At 36.6% G+C, this 23,382-nt stretch overlaps 1 protein-coding gene across 1 annotated transcript; it reads left to right on the forward strand.

Moving 5' to 3' along the window:
• Window positions 1-2,372: 2,372 nt before the first annotated feature.
• desi1a (desumoylating isopeptidase 1a) lies at window positions 2,373-6,012 on the forward strand. The gene is made up of 6 exons (XM_057345906.1): window positions 2,373-2,722; window positions 3,373-3,394; window positions 3,599-3,668; window positions 3,903-4,012; window positions 4,123-4,245; window positions 4,577-6,012. The coding sequence occupies exons 1-6, from the start codon at window positions 2,632-2,634 to the stop codon at window positions 4,668-4,670; spliced, it is 510 nt and encodes a 169-aa protein (XP_057201889.1). The 5' UTR covers window positions 2,373-2,631; the 3' UTR covers window positions 4,671-6,012.
• Window positions 6,013-23,382: the final 17,370 nt, after the last annotated feature.

A 23,382-nucleotide genomic window follows, 5' to 3' on the forward strand; every position in this document is an offset into this window, starting at 1 on the left:
GGGGGGCTGCTTTAGAATTTTAAAGTTTTACTTAATTAATATTGCATATAGGAATTTATTATCTGTTATATTTGACCTGTGCTTCTCTCTCCTTTATCCTAAATGTGTGCTCTCACTGAGCGTGTGTGTGTGTGCGTACTTGTCTGTGTACGTACGTGTGTGTGTGTGTGTGTGTGTGTGTGTTGTATGTGTGTGCGTGCGCATCCGTGTGTGTGTGTGTCTCTGTGTCTGTGTGTGTTGGTGCGTGTGCGTGTTCTGTGTGTGGGTGTGTCTGTCTTCTGTGTTTTCAAACTTTTCTTGTTTTTGCAGGTACAACTTTGATTGTTTTGCTTGTAGTCAATGTGTCTCATGTGCAGCTGCTTTGTAACAATGAAAATTGTAAAAGCGCTATATAAATAAAGTTGAGTTGAGTTGAGTTATTTATTGATTATTTTTTGCAACCAGAAAATAACGTTTTCTGGTAGTTATTTTTTGGTTATTTTATTGCAACCAGAAAATGACGTTCCCTGATGATTATTTTTTTTGTTTTTTATGGTAAAAATGGTCAAAACTGGTCAACTTCAGTGTCATGTAATACAGAAATTAAGATCATATTAATATATGTTATACTGACCAAATTCAATTAATAAATGTGCCCTTATGGCTGAAAAATAATAAACTAGTTAAGCTAAATGAAAATACCAAAATATATCACAAATCCATGTGTATTTCTTTAGTACACACAGTGTGGTTTAATAGAAATGGATAGTGCTGTTTAAATCGAAAATTTGGCTACTTCAGTAATGAAAAATGAATTATTAGGCTAATAGAAGAATCTAATGCATTGATCCTCCATATTGTGGGATGATGTATTTGACTTATTTTAATAAGATTAGATAAGCGATGGATAAAAACACAGCATGGATGTACTCATAACTGATGCGGGGGACCCGAGAAAAATATTTTAGGCTATCGTTCTAACGTTCCCCAAACGTTAGTTTCTGGTTCCCAGAAAGTCTTTTTAAGGTTTGTTTTTGGTTGTCTTTACGGAAATAAAACGTAAGTTTCATGGTTTCTTTAAGGTTAGTTTTTGGTTTCCATATAACGTTATGGGAACCAGAAACTAACGTTCTATTTCTGTAAAGAAAACTTTCGTGGAGAATCAAAAACGAACCTTAGAAAAGAACGTTCTGCGAACCAATAACTAACGTTAGGGGAACGTTCTGGGAACCAATATAAGTTTACTCTCAAATCTGTGCGTTTTTAAATAAAAAATAATTAAACCCGTCTGGTCACCCCTCGGAGAAAAAAAACAAGACCCACGCGCTCGTGTGTAAACACATTAAGACAATTTATAATATAATATAAAATAAAACCGTATACAATATTGGTTAATGTTCCTGTAGGAGCTTGTTCTGTTGACAGACAGAGGCTTCAATTCCGCGAGTAGGCTACAGTTTGTAAAACTGTGCGCACGGATTGCGAAAGCGTGGGCACAGATTATGAATTTGTGGGTACAGATTTCAAAAACTGAGGGGACGGTTTACAAAACCGAGAGCACGGATTGTAAACTCGTGGGTACAGTTTATTAATCCAAGAGCACGGTTTTGTAAACTGTGGGAACAGTTTTAGAATCTGTGAGAACGGATTTTTAAACTGAGGGAACGAATTACAAAACTGGCCACGGATTTGCGGGTCTTGTTTTTTTTTCTCCGAGGGGTGACCAGACGGGCTCCGCACCGTACTAACGTTCTATTTCCGTAAAGAAAACTTTCGTGGAGATTAGAAATGGTATAGTGCTGTTTAAAAAACGAACCTTAGCAAAGAACGTTCTGGGAACCAATAACTAACGTTAGGGGAACGTTCTGGGAACCAAAAATTGTTAGCTGGGTAGTTAACCGAGACGGAGAAATGAAGGCTATTGCTTGCTGGGTACAGTGAAAATAAATCTCAAATTGGGGCTACAAAACAATGCAAGTCGTTTAAATAGAAATTTAAGTTGCACTTCTACTACAACTAAAGATAGTTCAAAGATACCAAACCTAAAATAACAGTTATTTCATACAACAGGAGATAAATATTAGGCAGTTGTGGCCTAATGGTTAGAGAGTCGGACTCGGTTGCCGGTTCGATTCCCAGGGCCGGCGGGTAACAACTGAGGTGCCCTTGAGCAAGGCACCTTACCCCTACTTGCTCCCCGGGCGCTGCAGTGATAGCTGCCCACTGCTCCGGGGGTACGTGTGTTCACTACACACTGGATGGGTTAAATGCAGAGGTCACATTTCGTTGCCTTGTACCTTCGTACATGTGCAATGACAATAAATTGAATCTAAATCTAAAATCTAAATCTAAAAAAAACAATAACTTGAATGTACACTAGATGGTGCTGTTGCTTACGCCGTTAACTTAATGCATTTCTTTATCGCGGCTTGGAAAGGCAGAGGCTATTTGTCTTGCCGGCCTTTTCAAATATCTTTGCCTTTTATTTTATGCAGCATTCTTAACGCTCTTGATTCACAAAAATCATAGATTTGCAAGAATATTGCAGAATCGAGATTTTAGACCGTCGTGACCATTTGAACATCGTAAACCGGTTACGTTATTACCTCAAGGCAGGCTTGAGAATCCACCCGGATTCAACTCAGCGCAGACATGGATCAAAACGACTCGACGTTTGGAGTGCAGCTCTTTATTTATGATTTGTCGAGGGGGATGGCACGACAACTCAGCCCGATAATGTTAGGTAAGTGATGCTAGAGATCGCTGCAGCTAAGAGTCGAGAAATTAACAATCCTACTATGAAGAAGGTTCATGAGCGCGTTAAGTGGGCGTTGTTGCTTCGTAAGAACATGGATAAGGTAACGTTGATGTTGATTGGCTACATTATGATGAAGGCTACTTAATATTTGGATATTCATTATGTTGTGGTGACGTTTTGTTGTTACCATCCGATTACACAGGCTTGGCTGAGAGATTTGAATAATTAATCCTTCGCTTTAGTAAGATTTATAAATCGCGCCTGGGCCTTGGTGGCCTCGACTGTGGGTAAATGTAGGCCGGGGATGATGCACAGTTGACTGGAGGACGCAAAATGCATTCCCATGCCCTCAAAATGTCCATTTATTAAGGATAAACTGATTGTAGTGTTTTATAAAAAATGTCATGCGTTACAAAAAGAATACGAACATGATGTTATTCTCTAATTATTATGATGGCAGAGCGAAAAAAATAACTCTAAAAATGTTTCAAAGCCTTTTCAGTATCAAAAGCGATATTCTGTTGCACTATACTTAATAACATATGTTATTATTAATATTCAAATATTACAACTTTTTTTCCTAGCTACTAGATTTTCCATTATTTGTATTATTTTAATTTTATTTTTCTCAACAGGGAAACAGCTAGATGGGATTTGGTAGGTTGCTTTAAATACGTAATTAATAATGTGTAATTCTATTAATAATTATTTAGGAATTTAAAATGTTATGATTAAAGTGACATATGTTTTATTACATTGAAATCAATTATTATGCAGCATATAATTACATAATGTGTATGTAGTATTATAGCTGTATGTTTTTTCTTTATGTCGTCTTTATGTGAATACATTTAAATGCAGGCACACATCTGTAGTGGTGTATGGAGAAGAATTCTTCTACGGTGGTGCTGGGATCTCTAGTTGCCCACCGGTAAAGTTACAGCACACAGCAACACTTTTAGCACCTCAAAGCCCTGTACAGAATATTACCAGGCTTTTTGAAATATGCTAACATTGCCCATGGCCATACACGACGGGCTTTGAATGGAGGATATTGACAGATTGTTTTTGACCAATTTCTTTTAGGAATAAGAGACGTGTGCAATGTTTTGGGGTGCCTACAAGCACACCATGAGCTATAGCATGTACAGTATGTGTGTTACAGGGCGGGACGATGCTTGGACCTCCAGATACAGTGGTTGAGTTAGGTAATACAGAGGTGACGGAAGAGATATTTATGGACTATTTGTCCTCTCTTGGAGAGACAACATACAGGTTTGTGTGTCTTTGACTAGTGTTTATTTCAAATAAAAGCAGTATTCACATTTTTCCAATTGCAGAAGTTTGAAAGTTTGAAATCTCTTTCTCTATATCTGTTTCTGCAGTGGGGACAAGTACAGATTGTTTGAACACAATTGTAACACATTCACTAATGAGGTGGCCCAGTTTCTGACTGGCAATAAAATTCCCACCTATATCACAGATCTGCCCTCCGAGGTGCTATCCACGTGAGTATACTAAACACACGGTCATAGACACACAGATGCTTTCCTTCTGTAATTCTTTCTCATTAGTTTCTATTTAGTGTACATTAAATCCACGCAAAGAAAAAACTTAACATTGCAGGCTTTAACTGTTTATATATCTGGATCTGAACATGTTTTTGTGAGGTTCTGTTTGTTATTGTATAACTGTAATGCTGTCTCAATTTGCATCTGTCACATTTCAAAAGCTGAAAATTTATGTACGAAGATCTGTGATTTTCACAGTTTTCGCAGGACTTGACGCTCCCTCTCTTTCTCTCGCTCTTTTTTTTTTTCTTTGTTTTTTCTCTCTCAGGCCATTTGGCCAGGTGCTGCGGCCAATCCTGGACTCGATACACATTGCCCCTCCCGGTGGGAACGTGATAAGCAGCCAAAAGAATCATAGTTAGATCATCTTTTGATCACACACACGCAACAATTCACACACACATGTTGTTTATACACACACATTTGGCCTGTTGTAAATGAAGGTTGGCTCAGAAACCTCATTAATAGAGAATTACATTATGCATTTGGTGTACACTTTCATCCAAAGCTATACATTCTATCAGTTTGTGTATTCCATGGGGATCAAACCTACGACTTTGGCATTGCTAGTGCCATACTCTACCAGCCGATCTTCACCAACATAAATTACAATGTTGACAAATATTTACATTGTATATACAAATATTTATACATCATGAGAGTATTCCTTAATGAATAAAATCCAATATGTACTGTATCTAAACATTCATAGTTGATCAAATATTCTAAGACATTCCTGTTTTGTTTAAAATGTGTTTTATGCACAAGCCTATGGGTCACCCTTCCAAACCACTGATGGTGCATATTTTTGCAGTATTGACTTCTCAGTTTCCATGGTTTTTATTTTATTGTGTGTCTTTTTTTGCATCTCTACAGCCCACCACATGCAAAGGTCAGTTGTTGTAGTTTTCAGTTGACTTTCAATGACAATTCAACTTTTTCCCCTCTTGTTTTGATTCCCCTTAAATCATGCTTTATTAATGTTGTTTTTCCCCAACAACCTGCATTTATTTATATGTATTAATAGTGTCAAGCCAAAAGAAGACTAATAATTTAATTTTTAACATCTAATGTTTATTTATTTGAACTAAATGACTTAATTAATAACAAAAAAGCACATATGTTCTATGTGGCTGTCTTGCATAATATTTTGCTGTGAAATACTTATTGAACATGATTGAAATGATTGTCGGATTCCCAGATTAGCACTCTTTCAGATGACTGATACATTTGCCCTAAATATCCAGAGAAATGTACATATCTGTGCCTTTATCATGCTAGTTTGGGCACAGGAAACATTTTTATCATAACTCTGTCGAGTAAAATTAATCTGTGGATGTCCTCCTCCCTTCTGTATTTATCCAGCTGAATGCTATTACAGTATATACACTTTATGAAACAAATACAGTTTTTATTAGTGTGAAAGGAAGGTTTGCTGCTTCTGTCAAGATATTATATTATATTTTGGATGGACGTGTTGCTTTGCTATTGATATTTATTAACATACTCCTTATTTCAATCTGTTTATTTGGCACAAGTGAAAATGTTTGTATGTTGTGTGTATGTTTCATTCAGAGAGTATTGTTTTGTTGGTTTCATGTTGTACCTGCTCATTTTATTGTTGCAATCCCTCGTCTGCACTGAATTATTTTTAAACTTATATTTTAATGGAAGTCTTCTCATTAAAGATAACCAGCATTAAACAGTGGGATGTGTTCTTATTTGTGTCCAACATTTTTTTACAGTATTTTTAATAGTGTTTTTTAAAAATCAATACAACTTTGACAGTTCTGATGTGTTTTTCAGAATTAAAAAAATCTATTTAGTTTAACCTAATAGAAACTAAATAAACTTAAAACAATTGTAAAAGATAACCAAACAATACGTATCAGAAAGAGCTTTATCACCAAGTGTGAATGCATACAAAATGAATTTTCTTGGTATGAATGAAGCCCAGAGTACACACATCAAAATACAACAGCAAGACACATGATAATTAAATGAATAAAAGAGTAAAATATAAAATGACTTCAAGTAAAAAAAATTAAAAACCGGCATGTAAGGGATAATGTACATGCAGCCGGTTGTTATCGCAGAAATAAGCAGGGGCTTATTTCGCGATAACAACCGGCTGCTTGTACATTATCCGGCTTATTACACGGCTACTTGCCACATGAGAAAAGAACTGGACATAACATGTGAACTTGAAATATTTTATTAGCTCATTTTTACCGAATGCAGACCTTCCGCGAGGAAAAGCCGTTTAGTTTCGGTTTTAATGTAAGAAACGACGTTCAAACGTCACGAACAGGCAAATTGGTTTAATCATTTGTAAATATAATGTCATATATGTTATTAAAAGACATATTTATAATACATTTTTGTGTAATATTAAACTGCCCCTCTCAAAATGATTTGCAGCATCCGGGTTGCAGGGTGTTATTAGTTTTGAGCGGTTGGAATGTCGCGTCTGGCCAATCAGAATCAAGCATTCAAATGAGCCGTGTAATAAATCGATATATGAGATAAATAATAATGGTATTTGGTATTAAAACCACCAACATTATGAATAAAAATATAATGACTCCTACCAAGAGAAAGATATTAAATTCAGATCAAGGTTATTTTAGTTTACTAAAATTAAAACTAGAAGACGTGTCTGTTCATTGAAATCAAATAAAACACTGACCTAAAAATGATTGGAAAATCTTAACTAAAGGAAAAACTGAAATGTTGCCTCAAAAATGAACCGAAATGAACTGAAAAAAAACTAAAATAAAAAAATATTAATCGTATATGGCAACATACAAAATAAATAAAAGTCATAAAATGACAAAAGCATAACATTTTAACTTAAATTAACATAAAAACTAAACATCAAAAAATAAAAACTCATTTTGAATATTAATAAAACTAAATAAAGCTAAAATCAAAACTATAATAACTATCATTCAGATAATGCACATAAAACTAATAATCAGTTGCAATAAAACGAAATACACAACACGCAGGCGCAAAAGTGGCATCTGAGCCGTGTACTACTACTAGAAAACACAAGATGGCGCAGTCACACAGTAAAACGCCTCCGTTTTCCTGATTACTCAGTTCAGCCTCTGTGGTGCTTCCAGATCTGCGGCAAAATGATTCACACAAACAGAAGCTGGAAGAGGCAACACGGGTACGAAACACATCACTTCATCATCTATTTGAGCTCAGTAATGAAATCTCAGCGTATTAGAGAGACTTCACCTGCTCTGGCTTGTTTGTTGTCAGTTTTAAACACAGACTGTTCAACAAAAATTACACTGCAGAACTTCCTTATTTCTCAAACTTCTGAAAAAAAAACAATAGAAAACAACAGATATTCTAATAGATTGATTATAATGGGAATTGCAGTGCTTTTAATAGGAACCGTCATGTTCTCTTTGGGTCTGTACTGGTTATGTGTTGGGCTCTGTTGGTGGGATGTTATTTGGCGGATGGAAACCAACAGAACACCATTAAATCCTACTGAAACAAGAGATTCTGTGATTGATTTATTGGTAAAAAGGAAAACCCTTAGTACAACTAAAATAATAAATCAAAGAAAATAATTGTTGATACACATCTCTGATAGCACATCTCAGAGACGTTTATTTGATGTCTGTATTTACTTACACATATTTTTTGAGTGTTTGCATTTGCAATGCATCTCTGAGACATTTTCTGTCAGATGTCATAGGCATTTAGAAGATATCTAATGTCTATGATTTAGAATATGTTAAACTGCTTTTCCTACGTTTATTAGATGTTTTTTTACAAAGCAGAGGTTTTCCAGATCTTTAGTGCTGTCTGGGACCTTTGATTTGTTAAACATTTAACTTCATAGCATTTCCCATACTACCTTATAGATTCATTTCATAGATTCGATGAATTATTCCATAATGCGGAATTATAAAGAATGAGTCAGTGTTCAGTAGATTTTGAACTAGATTTTGTACACCTTTCCAATCCATGTCTCTGTTATCCGAGATCAACCTGTACACATTTTCATCATTGCAATCTGATGTTTCGTCTCCCTTTAAAGTCAACCCTGTTACACACTCATGCACTGATTCATGCTGTGGCTTGGCTCTCTCTAGCTAGCGCTGTCACTCTGGGAGGTGTGACCTCTGTGGAGGCGTTGTGAATCTTACACACGGTCAAAGTGTGTGTGTGTGTGTGTGTATGTGTGTGTCATGACTGTGACAAACCCTCGATCTGACATCCCCAAGTCTTGGAGCACACTTCAACACGACCCAGAAAGGTTTTACGGGAACGTCTTAAAATAGAAGTAGGCGGTTTAACCCAAACATAATCCCTACATAGAGACCTACGAGTCTTATTATGCTAAATGCATGTCAGACCTGTTACACTTTGTCATTTGTGCGGTTTCCTAAGAAATGTCATCATCTGATATGATGAAGAACTTATTTGGCATTTGATCATGACATTCATAGCATTCTCACAAGTGGGTCGAATGCAGCGAAATAAAGAAAATTTAGGGGATGGTTTAGTGAAGGAAAGGGGGTCCCATTCTAAGTGGGTCATCTGCTTTGGTTCTTCTTGAAGATCTTCCTTAGAGCCAGCTGGGTCATGTTGTCTGACTGACTGTCAGTTATGGTTTCGTAAGAAGATTGAATCCCCCTCTCTGTCATAGATGAATTGAATGAGATGAAATGAGAAAAACGAGAGCTCGGAATCGCATGCTTCAGTGCATGTATTTGTGTCTCATCTTCTAATATCTCTCCATCCATCTCTTTCATCTCTTGTCTGTCACTTCAATCTCTGATGACTTGTCAGATTCTTGAGAGGTTTTTTGGAACTCACTGACACGCACTTTCGCAATGTAAAATGCCATCTTTTTCCCAATATATTGTTTCATCTTTCTCTTTTTCTCTTTACATTCTGAATGTGAAATAGCTGTACAGCTACAGCCACCCACGGTCCAGTCGTCTTGTGCACACCGTACACTATAATGTGTTTTGAAAAGAAGTGGGGACGATTTTGCATAGACTTACCTCATGAATATTCATTTTGTTATGCACAAATAATTTATTAGGCTTATTCTTCTTTTCGCAATAAAAATACTGGGTTATTTTCAACCCAGCGTTGGGTGAAAAAGGGACAAACCCAACCGTTGGGTTATAAATTCGCCAATGCTGGGTTGTTTTATGATGTTAAGTCAAAAATATTTTTTTGGGGGGGGTTAATTTAACCCAACAGTTGGGTTTGTCCCTTTTTAACCAAACGCTAGGTTGCAAATAATCCTCAAATAATTGTGAGTGTATGAAAAAGATCTTCATCTTGACAACAAAATCAACAAGGACATGTGCACAAGGACTTATTTTCAGGGTTCGAATTGAGGAGGGGCTGGGGCCCTTAAGGGGCCCCTCGTAAAGTCTAAAATAATGAACTTGGGGGTCCCCTGGTTTCTCATTAAAACTAGACTACTAAAAGCCCCATATAATTTTTTGTCAAATCATCACGCTAAAACAAAACACTGTTTTGTCCCTTGTTTGTCCAAAATTCATAAGACGCAAATTAAAAGGTCATTCTTATCTGAAAAATCCATGCATGCTCAAGCGCGCCACATAGTGTTCAATGAAGAAATGTACGGACAGAGATGTCGTGCTGAGAGACACTTGCAAGGTGCAGATCCTCCCATATTGAAAGCGTTTATCTTAAAACTCAACAGTAACTTTAATTTTAATATTCAAGTCTTTCTCTATGTACGATGTTATATCACATTGTCAAAAGAGATGCGACGGTACTGAGCCACTAAGGGACATACTGGTGGTGAGAAAAATAGGAAATAGGAAAAAAATATTTTAAATATTTTGCTCTCCCCAAGAAAATTGCTTTGCTTTGCAAAACGTTTGTGTTTCCCTAAAAGTATTTGTCTTTCCCTCAGAAAACGTTTGCATTCCCCAGAGATTATTTTGCGCTCCATTCTGGAAACACGAGCTCCGACTTTGACGAGAAGGGTATACATCTGCTCTCACCCAAAGGGACGGCATTAGTTTTTCTTATTCTGCATTAATGGTTCATATGGATTATTTTCATGTACTTGATCTACGTTATCTGGAGATGAATCACGTTTAAAACGCTCATCTGCATTTGGCAGCACTGTACAGACAGACACTATTGACTTTGACGCAACCTCTCCCTCACTCGCTCCTAGCAGTTTTTTATTAATATTCCAAAAAAAAGGGTACAGCACTGCATTACAATAAAATAAAGAACAAGAACCAAAGGACAAGAAAATAAATAAATAAAAAAGGAAAATAGAAGGAAAGGAAAATCTTAATAAATTAGTAAAAACAAGTTTGAAAAACGTGTTATTCTTGTTATCAATAAGCTTAAGAGATTTTACAATAAGCTAAATATCAGCAAGAAACAACAAACCTAGGCAAAATCTTAAGAAATTTGTTTTTGTGAACAAAAAATTCACAATGCAAAATAAAAAAATCTAGCGGCAAGATTAATAGCATGGTCACTGCAAAAAATAAAGAAATATGTATTTCAATCTCTCCCTCATGTGGATCTCTTTTAATGGATCATCAACATTTTAAGGATGTTTATTCATGTGATGTGGTCAGATGCTTGTACTTGTACATAATTCGAACACTGATTATTTTTCTTAAAGTTCTGTTTCATTTGTCCTCATTTTCATTTGTCTTTTATTCACTCATGTGACATTGACCCGAGGCCGACCCCTGCAGGGCTGGAGCCATATGGATCGCCCAGAGATAAGCATGACCTCACCTCATTCAAGGTCAGTGAACAAGCGTTTGCTTATGCATGTTTTAATATGTATACGTGTGTGATTTTAGCAGAACACACTGCATGGACATTTCGTTCTTTGGAAACTGGAAATGGAAAAATGTTACCTTAATGTCATTGTTGAGACAATACACAGCATGATTAGCACATCCCAAAGACTTTTTGTTATGTCTTAAAGAACTGCATGCATGCAACACAAAATATTGGGCATTTACGATCTGTGTTGCCACTGGCAAATACAAATTCTCAAAAGTTTAGCAGTATAATTTAATTTAATTGAACATTTCTGTCCCCAGGACTTTATATGTATAAATATGCATGAAAAGTAAAATGTACAAAAATACATTTGATTATTAAGCAAAATGTCCTACATACTTATCTAACTGCAAATTTCAGCTGCAACATTTAAAAGATACAAACTACCTAAAACACTGAAAAATAGCATTTATTGCTTGTCCCCATCTCCAACACTACACTATAAAATATAATGATTAAAATCTTTAAAAAAAAAAAATTGCATTGTGTACCCATATCTCACTTTTGCTTCAAACACATTTATTTAAAAAATATATATAATATCTTAGATAAAAAACACAATTTTGGTTGTGTCCACAGGTTTTCACTCAGTCCTGTTACCCTAATCAACCCCCCCTCTTAAAACTGGGGAATTTCTATAATTCAGTTTTTTTACAGGAAATTGCATCATTTGGATCTTTTGAAGAGCAAAGGTAAGTTCTCTCATTTTCTTTTTTACACATTTGATGATATTGTAATGACCACTGGGAGCGTCGTTTTGAAAATACTGTCTCCTGAATTATTTCATAGATGTACTGTCATGATTCTGCCTCATCATGTCATGTCTTTCTTGGTCTGGTGGCAGGATCATGACAGAGCCTCATGTTTTGTGTGGAGAGAGGCATGTTATTGTTGGTTCTGACATAACATGCGCTCTCTCCGGTCTCGTCTTTGGCCCTTCCCCTCTCGTTTCCTCCTTTAGCTTCCCGCCTGTGTCTCATTCCCCACACCTGCCCATTGTTATCTTCTTTGTTAGTTCCCTTATTGTGTCTGCTGTCCTGTGCTCGTTCGTTTTGCTTCTACGCCTTGTCTGTCTTGCCGTGTGCAACAACCTGGTGAAGTATTCCTAGCCTTGTCTAAATTACCCTGTCTTGTTGCTGTGTTTATTTAGTTCAGTGCCAGTCGTGTTGTTTATTTAGTTTCTTGTTCTCCTGTTTTTGCCCCCACGTGGGTAGTGTTTTGTTCTGTCTTATCATTTAGTCCTGTCCTTGCTACCCCATCGTGGGTTTTTGTTTTGGTCTATTTATTAAAGTCTTGTTTGTTAAAGACGAAAAATGTACCAAGCAGAATGTTTTCTCACCATTCCATTTCTAACACACGCATACAGTGTTCTGCTCTGTATGTTTCTTCTGTCATCTTTATTTGCGCTCATACGTAGCCTACATTGCATGCACTTATTTTGTCTATTCGAATGAAATATCTGAAAAAGCATACACATTTACAAATGTATTTGCTTTTTCAGATATTTCTTGAAGAAATCAGGACAGAATGGTCAAAAGTGGACCAAATAGACGGATTACAGTAGAGGGTGTAAATGAGTATGGCCTCTTTCGTCCACTTGTGATCCGATGGACCAAAACACATCTTAATACCAGGCATAAACAGGGCCTTATAAAGACTGCAGGGAGCAGCAGCAGGGGGGCAGAGGAGCCACGGGTTGCCGACCCCTGATTTAGCCTAAACACGTACCTATAAACTGAAAATTATTTTGAAATGGTCTCATAATTTTTTCTGCCGCTGTAAATAGATCATTTAATATTGACAGTTACTATAAAGGAAAATATATTTTTGCACAGGGGCAAATTAATAAGGTTTACATAGTTGGATATGAGGATGTTCTGGCCACTAGATGCATTTTGTTGCGTATTCACTTTGCAAATTCGCTAAGGTAAAACGCAATGAATCAGTCATTGAAAAAGTCATACACATCAACCATAAAGAGTGACTGTTTTTACTTTCCCTTCTTGCTGTGTGAATCAAATATGCACTCAGAGGCCAGTTGCTCAAAGTCAGAGAAATGAAGGCAAGAATGTTGTTAATGATTTTTTAGAGCAATTCTAACTGAAAATGAATATGAGTGTCAATGAATCATTCAGGTTTTATTACATTATTAATGACAGTAGGCCCTTTTTATTTATATACAGAGCGAGAAGAAAGCAACACAAAGTGGTCATTGATGAAAGTCAGAGAGAAGTTTATAATACCTGGAGAAAGCTGAACATTAGATTTCCCTGCTCGTCTGCTTCAGATCTGCTTGCGGGCTACAGTTTACGGATAAACAAACAAAAACACATTATTTGACTGTCTGCGTTTTTGAACACGTCCTAGCATATATTGTTTTTCCCATGCCGCATGCTAGTAAAATGTACAGCTGTTTCTCTGCATTTCTCAACCATGTTACATCACAGACATCCATGTGTCGGACTAAGCAGCTGTCTGTCCCGCCCTCCGGCAAAAACTTAGATGAGTCAATATTCACTGTCAATGTGTCGCTGTGATATCATTCTGATCTGATTCTGAATCACTGTCAAATCGTATCTGAAGGTTTATTACAAGGTTTAAATCAGTCATTCATCAGAAGAATAAAACAATTCAACTTGCCTTTGCAAAAACAAATGCAAAATAATTGCAAATTGTATCTGTCTCTCTCTAAATAGCTCTTCATATCTCACGTAAACAAGACATACAGTATATCAAAAGCTTCCATCTGTGTGTACAGATGTTTTATGTGGGAGCCCGTTGATGTTTTTTGAGTGAAATCAATAACACATATAGAGTATTTTGATCTACAACCATATGAATATAACAGCTGTGTCTGTGTAAAGAAAAGCATTTATATTGATCTACTTTTAGATGTTGGAAAAAATGCACTCAATGTATAGGATGGTGGGGGCTTGTTTTGTCACATGTATGTTTTTGGGTCCTATATGCTGATAATAAATTACTATAGTACATTTTGAAATGATCTTTCATTACAATTTGTCATTTTTGCCATTTGTGTAAACATTTTGCATAGTTTAAGGGCCATTCCATCGAATGGGTGCGTATTGCTTGTTTTAACAACACACATACTTAACTATTGAAAATGAATATTGGTCCATCTCAAGTAACTTAATTTCATTTTTTACAAGGTTTATAAGTGGAAGATGGATGCAGTACTCTTTATATAAGTAACAAGACTGAAAGTAACAGGACTCGTAAAATTAGCAAATACATGATATAGCCGAATACCGTACATGCTAATAGCACGAAGAAACTCAGCAAATTCTAGTGATTTACCAAAAATGTGCATTTTTACTCTAAAGTTAAATTACAACGTACATGTCACGGCCAGGGGAGTGACAAGGAAGAGAACCCAGATGCAGGCAGCGGTTAAGGGGTTAACAAACTTTTAGGTCTTTAGCCAGCATAGTTTAAATCCTGTCTGGCTAGCACGCTTCTCATAATGTTTACGCGTGATGTCCGTATGCGGTCTCTTGTGACGCAAAAACAAAAGCCAAAAGCCAAAACAAAAGTTCTCAGAAAAAGCTGTAGTCTAACTAAAGCAGTGCGTGCAACACCGCAACGCTACTCTCCTATTGCCAGGCAACACTCTCACTTGTATAAATGTATTTTCGAACATCTAAAAACAATAAAAATCGCACTATATTGTCCGTTATGAAAAAGATCTTCATCTTGACAACAAAATCAACAAGGACATGAGCACAAGGACTTATTTTCAGGGTTCGAATTGAGGAGGGGCTGGGGCGCTTAAGGGGCCCCTCATAAAGTCTAAAATAATGAACAAGGGGGTCCCCTGGTTTCTCATTAAAACTAGACTACAAAAAGCCCCAAGTAATTTTTTGTCAAATCATCACGCTAAAACAAAACACTGTTTTGACCGTTGTTAGTCCAAATTTCATAAGACGCAAATTAAAGGACATTCTTATCTGAAAAATCCATGCATGCTCAAACGCACTATAAAAATCGCACTATATTGCCACCTAGTGGTGCAACTGGGTAACTACTACCGTACATGCATCATAACCTGTGTTATTGTAATTTAAAGGTTACATATATTTTGCGGCTCCAGACGAATTTTATTTGGTGGGAGAGGGCCCAAAATGGCTTTTTTGGTCGCAAAGGTTGCCTGGGTGAAATGATCATTTTTGTTTCATTCTGTGAACTACTAATATTTCTCCCAACTTTCAAATAAAAATATTGTTTCTATTTGAATTAATTTGCAGAAAATAAAAACTGGAGAAACAGGTGAAAATATGCTCTGTGTTTTTTCAGACCTCAAATACTGCAAAGAAATATGTTAAAAAATGATTTTTTAAGTGATAACCTGGATGTTTTTTGTCTTGTAATTCTGTCAGTCTTTCACATTGCTGTTGGATGACTTTGTCACTCCCGAGGTTTGATTTTGTTAATACACCTAGAAATGCTGATTAAATGAAAATTTGGAATGGTCTCTTCATTTGAAGTACTTGCTGCTTTTCATATATTGAAGTGCACTTGATTTCAATTGAAATGTATTTTGAAATTTATTGCATTATGTTTTCCAGTATATTCCCATATATTTTTGTTTCAGAAGTGTGTATGCATTATTTATATTGCATCATTTTTGTACTTCCAAAACAATATACATGAATACGATATCATCACTGTTGGATGCAGACATACCATTCCAACCTTAGGACAATCCTACTCAGCATCATTTTCTCCCTGGCTGTTTCCCTCCTGTGGATCCATGATAAACCGTGGCATCTCTTTGCTGATATGCACATTCTACCCATCACTCCATCTTTAGTCCTCAACCACACATAAACACTCTCAATCTGTATCTGGCCTCAGCAGAAACTCTCATCGCTTCAGTGAATTCTTTGATGTTACAGTTCATCACGACGGGTGTCAGCTCGCTCTTTGTGAGATGTGCTGCTGACGTCACAGCGTATAAACATAAATAAAGCCTGCAGGATTATCTCAGTCTGTATAGGCCTGGATATATCAGTGCAGAATGTTTTGAATTCAAGTTGAACTTTATCACAGTTGATTCCCTGGGAAAATAGTTTGGACTCGTCTGTGAGTTTGTGAAAACGTGGGAAAACATGTGAACTGTAATGCACTTACAATGAGTAATTGGATAAGACATTTTAGAGAGTTTAAAAGCAGAAATGTTTTTTCATGTTAAAGCACTTACATGAATTATTTATATAAAAATATTATTTGAGCTTTTTTTGAGTTGACAAAATCCATTACCACCAGGGCCACTTTTCTTGATGGATGAACTTATGCATAACCACAGTAATTCCTCTGTTGCCAGTTTGGCAATATGTTTGTCCAAACATTGGAAGACCCTCTAGGTCACAGGTTAACCTGCGGTAAACCTACATTACACAGAAGCCAATCATCTCGTTTTATTTTGTTTATATGTTTTATTTCAGACAGAGACGAAAATACAATAGTGGTAGATAGACACACAGTGATGCAATTCCACCTATTTATCAGCCCTCAACAAAAAAAATGTTTCTCTATGTGGACCTGACTGTGCCAGTGTCTGTGTGTGTGTTAACAGAGCAGACAGTCAGGAACTGAATGGTCCTTAAATAACTCTGTTCTTGTTAGCGTTAAGAATACCTGCTTGCCTCGCCAAAGACTGCATGTGTCTATGTATAAAGGTGAAAAATTGCTGCTTGTTACAGACGCACTAAAATTAATTAACAATGTTGAGTCATGTGACATACTTTATATAGAAAATGATACAAGTGTGTGTGTGTGTGGAAGCGACAGACCACAGTGGGAGAATTTTCAGGCTGAGGGAAATAAAGAAAGGCAGACGGATTCTTGTGGTTTTCTGACGGGCTGTTGTGTGTGTTCAGTGTGTAAGTGTTGGTGATTTAAACCAGACCTCTTGGAGTCCTGAAATTTAATGGACGGGAGAGTTTGGGAATTATCAGAAAACGCTGCACTCCAACTTTCTTTGAAATCCAGTTGTAGTGTAGTGTAATATGGGTCAGTAGCTTTGAAAACTGGCTCTTTTGCGACAACTGCCTAAGAGCCGAATAATGGTAGATACACTCGCCCGAATTTATGTGGGTCAGCGCAGTGGTGGAAACACTGACCTTTAGACAAAGAATCAAAATGATTTTGACTGCTGTTTAGTTCAAGGTGTGTGTGTGTTTTATACACTATGGGGTCCAAATATCCCCACAATTATAGTAAAAGTCTCACACACTTACATTGTGGGGACCGATGGCCGTCCCCACAATTCAAATGGATTATCGAACATACTAAATGATGTTTATTTGAAAATGTAAAAATGCAGAAAGTTTTCTATGATCTTTAGGGGTTGGGTTACGGGAAGGGCAATAGATAAAAATCATTACGCTTATGGAAAGTCCCCAAAATGTATAGAAACCTAATGTGTGTGTGTAAAAATGGTTTTATTGGTTGTCAGCTTCTGCTAATAATTTATAGAGATATTGAAGATATGGGAAGAAAATTAGGAAAATTACGCAGTTTAACAAATTTTTGTTTCGCCCAACCTTTTGATAGTTAGTTGTAATTCTAAGCTGCTAATTATTGTGGTCATGTTTATTTTCATGTAGTATCAATGTTTTAGTGTATATTTAGCTCAAGTAAGTTTTGATTTATCGGTATATTGCAAATAAACAAAACTGTAAAAATTTTCGCATATTTAAAAATTTATTTTGCAATTGTCACTGTCAGAAAATTCTAGAAATTTCTGTAGCACAGGGAAGGTGGGATGAAGCGTTGATGGGTGACTGCGTCTGGAACTTGGTTCGTGAGGACAATTTCCGCAGACTAATTTCCTGTCGTATAACACTATCGAGTTGTTTTGTCTTAACGAAGTGCTCAGCAATGTAAAGAGGATCTGTCATATCGCTTATATATCACTTTTTTAAATCTAAAAATCACCCATATTTGCCGGCCAAAAATCCTCCTTTTCCCATACAGTGTTATATGACCGTAAATTACTATGCCGACTCTGGCGTCCCAAAAGCTCACCGGCAACATCTTGTGCAACTAGCGAGGTATTTTTTTGATTACCGTCAATGGTAAAAAAAAATAGGAGTTTTCGTAGTCAGCATGTTTAACTTCATAAAGAAACAGCAAGAATTAAAGTGAAACACAACTTAATTTTTTTTACATTATGTTAGTTGTGCATGTACCAAACTTGCAAGATGCTGGGGCAAACTTGTTATTTTCCTCTGGCTTAATGGATGGGTCATGGTTAGATTTAGGGTTTGGGATTAGGTCAGAACTTTATTTCTGTCAAAACTGCCAGGACCAACAAAAAATGTTGACCAAATAACATGCCAAATCAAGAAGGTATAGGCGTGCACAGACAGACAGGCAGATAGAAGTTGAATAGTATCATATGGCAGGTTACAGGTTATACGCAATCTCAAGTCTTCTTTGTGACGTCACAGTTCCTAATTTGAAGTAATGTTTATATCTTTGAGCCTTTAGCTCATTTGAAATAATGCCAGTTGAGGAAATTCTAGTTGAGATTTGGATTCTCTCTTCACATGTCAAATTTAATCTCAAGCTTCGCATTTGGCAGGGCCAAAGGTGTGTGTATGAGAGAGATAGGCAAGCAGACCGAGGTGCGCATTTGTGTGTGTACGTATGTAGGCAGAATGCAAGGAGCCAAATGAGAAAATAACAGGATCTGATTGGACGCTAAAGAGATGAAAAGGAAACCGAATCTTAGTAATGTGTCGCTTTCTCAACTTCCTGTTGCCGTGTCTTCTGCAGACAGATTCAGCCTGATCCAGACGGACAAGTGAGACTTGAACTGGAAAATCTGAGAATCTTTTACTTTGTGTGCATAAATGTAGTTATGTGGAGCGGGATTTTGAACCAATGGCATTTGATTGTGGGCGGAGTCATGAATGTGATGCAAAAGCCCAAAAAATACAAATGAAAACAGATTTTTATAAATGTTGTATGTTGCTAAAGGATCCGTGTGAAATTGTGCTTTAAGGAAACCGAGCTCTGAGCATATTAACACGGGCTAACTCTACAAGCCCGCAGAGAAAACTGATGCGTGCGTGCATATGTGTGTGCGTGCTTGCGTCAGTGCGTGTGTAAATTGTGCTCTGTGTGTGTGGAGTAATGTTTTATGCACGTGGGTGTGTATGAACCCGTGTGCGTGTCTGTTTTCTGTGTGTGTTCACTTTGTTTGTTTTTACTTGTAAAACTTTAATGTTTTGCTTATAGTCAATATGTCTCATGTACAGCTGCTTTGTAACAATGAAAATTGTTGACTTGACTTCTTAATTATATTTGCATTATAAAACATGTGTATTTGTATATGTGTATTGACTTTTTTACCTTTTCGTGCATCCCTGAGTCTTTTTATCTTAGGTTGACCTTGCATCCTTTCGATCTACCTCAAATGATCTTTGCTGAATATTTGATCTTGTAAATAAAACCTGAGCCGCGATTGACGGTTCTAAATAAGCTTGTGAAATTCTCTCGAAGCAAATCCTCCTTGCGTGAGATAAAACACTTAAATCTCAAGGCAACATTAAAAACATGTTGTCATTCCTCAGGCTGTGATGAAGTCTCTGAGAGAAATTGGGAATTAGACGAACCTCAGTGAAGTTCGGAGGACAGGCTTCAAAATGAGCACTTGAAATATGCAGAAATCAATGCAAGTAGAACCGAAGTAAATAAAACAGATTGGACAGCAATGTTATAAATAAATGCATCATGATAAATGGTGTATGTGAAATTGTAAAAATGTAAAAATGATCATCTGACCTTCTCATGTAAGGGATGTGAGCTATGTAAAATCAAAGACAGCAAACTGTGTCTAAGAGATTCGCTTCTTCTAACAGCGCTCACATCGGTGGATAATTTATCACAGGTCCTGATAAATATTTGTGGCCACACTATTCGCTGCTTTTAATATGGGCCCTGCTTAAAATAATTGAATTTCTAATAACAGATCTTTTCCACGACTGCTAGACGCAGACAGCTTGTGTCAGTCCGCAGTGTTCGTCTGAAGCAAATCCAAAATCTTTTGGCAGCCAATAGCATATTTACAAACATTAAGTGCGGGAGCCTGACAACACGGGCGCGGGTCCAACGCACATGAACATCCTGATGAAGAAGCGATGCTGGATCTTCTGTCCTATCAGTATAGATGCATCGTGTCACCTGAGCGACTGCTTGACATTTGCTGTACTTCTGTCTGTTTCAGAGGGAGTTGGAGATGGAAGCTGGAGAAATTCAACGCAAATGTTTTTACAGGTGATGTTGTATTAAGGGTAGTTCACACAAAATGAAAATGACTTATTCACCCTCATGTCATTCCAAGCCAGCTTGACTTTATTTCTTCTGCAGAACACAAAAGAAGATATTTTAAAGAACGCTGATAACCAAACAAGAGTGATCTCCATTGACTTCCATCACATGGACACAAAGCCACAGAGACATTTCTGAAAATATCTTCTTTTGCGGTCCACAGAAGAAAGAGTCATATACATGTTTTGAATGACATAAGGGTGAGTTAAAGATGACAGAATTTTTTATTTATGTTAACTTTTCTTTCAAATGTGTATGTGTATGTGAAATGTATAAATGTGTTGTTATACTTTACAGATTCACTTTGTTGTGTACTGGTTGCATTTGTATGAAAATGAGCCATGGGATTACCATAAACCACAGTTTAACCATTTGTTTATCCACAGACACACACACACACGCGCGCACACACACACATACATAATCTGTTTCTATACCATGTACTCTCTCAATAAACTGCATTAATTTAGCTGAATGTGTCTAATAATACACCATCACTAAAACAAATAAAAGCGAGAACTCAGGCACTAAAACAAATAAAAGGCGGCCAATTACAGAGCCCAAACAGAAAGAGCAAATCCAGAGAAAATCAACACAGCAAGACACAAACATTAGGAAGGAAATAAAGATGTATTTTGGGAGAAAAGTTATTTATATTATAATTAGTGTGAGAGAGAGAGAGAGAGAGAGAGAGAGAGAGAGAGAGAGAGAAAGAGAGAGAGAGCGAGAGCGAGAGATAGTATATTATAGAGTATATAATTGCACATTAACAAAAGCTGAAAGAATGAATCTTTAGGGACCGTCAGTCTCTTTGACACTTTTCAACCATAATTAATTCAAGCTTCTGTTACAAATTAATTAGACTCAGTGAATTCAACTAAACAGACACTTTGGGTTTCGGTCGCTCTTGTCTTATTTCTTTTCTCCTCTGGTCTTTATTGTTCTGTTTTTCAAATTATGAATAGAGTTCAAGACCATGACACTATAGAATTTTAGTAACATTTCATTAGTAGGCATTTGTATCTCCTCGCCTTGTCAAAATATTATTAGCAGTCATTTTCCACACACTGTTGGACTGTACATGGAAAAAAGGAATGACAGATGAGACAAAAGGTTCAGTGAGTTTTTTTAAACAGGTTTTTCATGCTGGGATACTAGCAAGGGCATTTCACAGCCACAGAGAAGGAAAACACCTTTTGGCCTTTATGGGGCACCTGCCACCTTCTGGATATCACGTCACAGCCTCGAAACGCAAAGCATCTGCTTAACTACATTTGATGACATCATCACTCACCTTGAGTACTGTCTGTTGGGAACCTGGACAGAGAGTGTTGGCCGATGCACACTGGTTCCAAAATGTTAATAAGCCACCTATTCAATTCAAAATGATTTCTATGGCGCTTTTTTACAGTTTTGCATTGGAGCAAAGCAGCTTTTTAGAAAATGCATTTTAGAACTTACAGTAGGGACAAAGAAATATGAAAAGTATGTTAACAATTAAAACGTCATCGAAATCAAATTTTTTTGAAATATATTAAATATATGGTTATTGCAAATGTACAAAAGCAATGTTTAATATAAATAAATATGTGAAGTATGTGAACAGGTTAGAATAATTAGGGTCAACTGTTTTAAATGGACACCAAATGCTTGTCTCCGATTCGCTGTATATTTATTTATTTGTACAATTGACACTTAAATTCCTGAAGACATTGTTTGACACTATTGTGTTACAGTGCAAATTGGAATAGATGTCATGCTGTGCTAGCAATTACAAGACGAGCGAGAAAATAATACATCCATAATACTCGCAACGCTGTGTCCCTTGACATTGCCACAGCAACAGATGTTTAACAGCTTTGTGATCAATTTACCCTCAAAGTGGGCTCAACAATTGCTATAGTTTGCTTAGAGATTTTGTTACTCTACGGTTTAGCATCACTCAGGGGATCCAACAAGGTTGTTCTGGCCCTCAGGGACCTCGGGTAACCATGGTGATGTACTTAATTGATGAATTGATTGATTGACTTGATTAATGGGGAGCTGAAGCAAAGACAGAAGCTCAATGCTGTTGAGCTCCCATGTTGACTTTGGATCCACGGTGGCTTTGTGAATGTAAAGTGATGTCGGCCCGCTGCATAGCACTCAGGTTTTATCAACTTGTCAACTCGTGTTAACCTCTCAATTCATTTTAAAGACACATTGCTGATTGCAATTCAGGGTCTGTTTTCAATTCCTGCTCTGGTCGGCCATAGATTTGGATTATGTATGTATATTGTTTCTTATTCCTCGCTGCCAAAAATCATGTGTTTTTCTGTGCTGTTTGAATATAGAAACATTCTTGAAACAAGATCAATTTTACTGCCTGATGTATTAAATCTTTTTTTTAGAAAATGTGTATTGGATATAGCCTAAGTGTATTTTGTCTTATGCGTCAGATCATGGGAGGAAAATCAATCATGCCGCAGGACGAAATGTATTTATATTCAAGATGCATTTTTCTAAAAGCAAGCTTCATTCTTTTGTGCGGTTTTGTCAAAATTTTTGCCAAATTTGTCTTGTTTTCCTATTTACACTGCAAAACAAGACCAAGAAACATGTTATAAGAAAATGTTTGCAGTGCTTGTTTATATTCATATAACCTTTTAAAGTTTTATTTTCTCAATACTGACCAAGACAAATTTCCCTTGAAGAAAAATCACAAATGGGATCACTTCAATATCTCAATTATTTTTCCTGTACATAATGATATTAAAAGGAGAGTAAATGGAAACTAAAGTCTCCATTGTTTTAGACATTTCTTCTGAGAAACAGATCCAGAAATCTCACAAATGTCTCCATTAGAGTTTTAGAAGATATTTCAACCATGTCAAA

The sequence above is a fragment of the Triplophysa rosa genome, linkage group LG11 (assembly GCF_024868665.1).
Source record: "Triplophysa rosa linkage group LG11, Trosa_1v2, whole genome shotgun sequence".
In the NCBI taxonomy this organism is placed as follows: Eukaryota; Metazoa; Chordata; class Actinopteri; order Cypriniformes; family Nemacheilidae; genus Triplophysa; species Triplophysa rosa.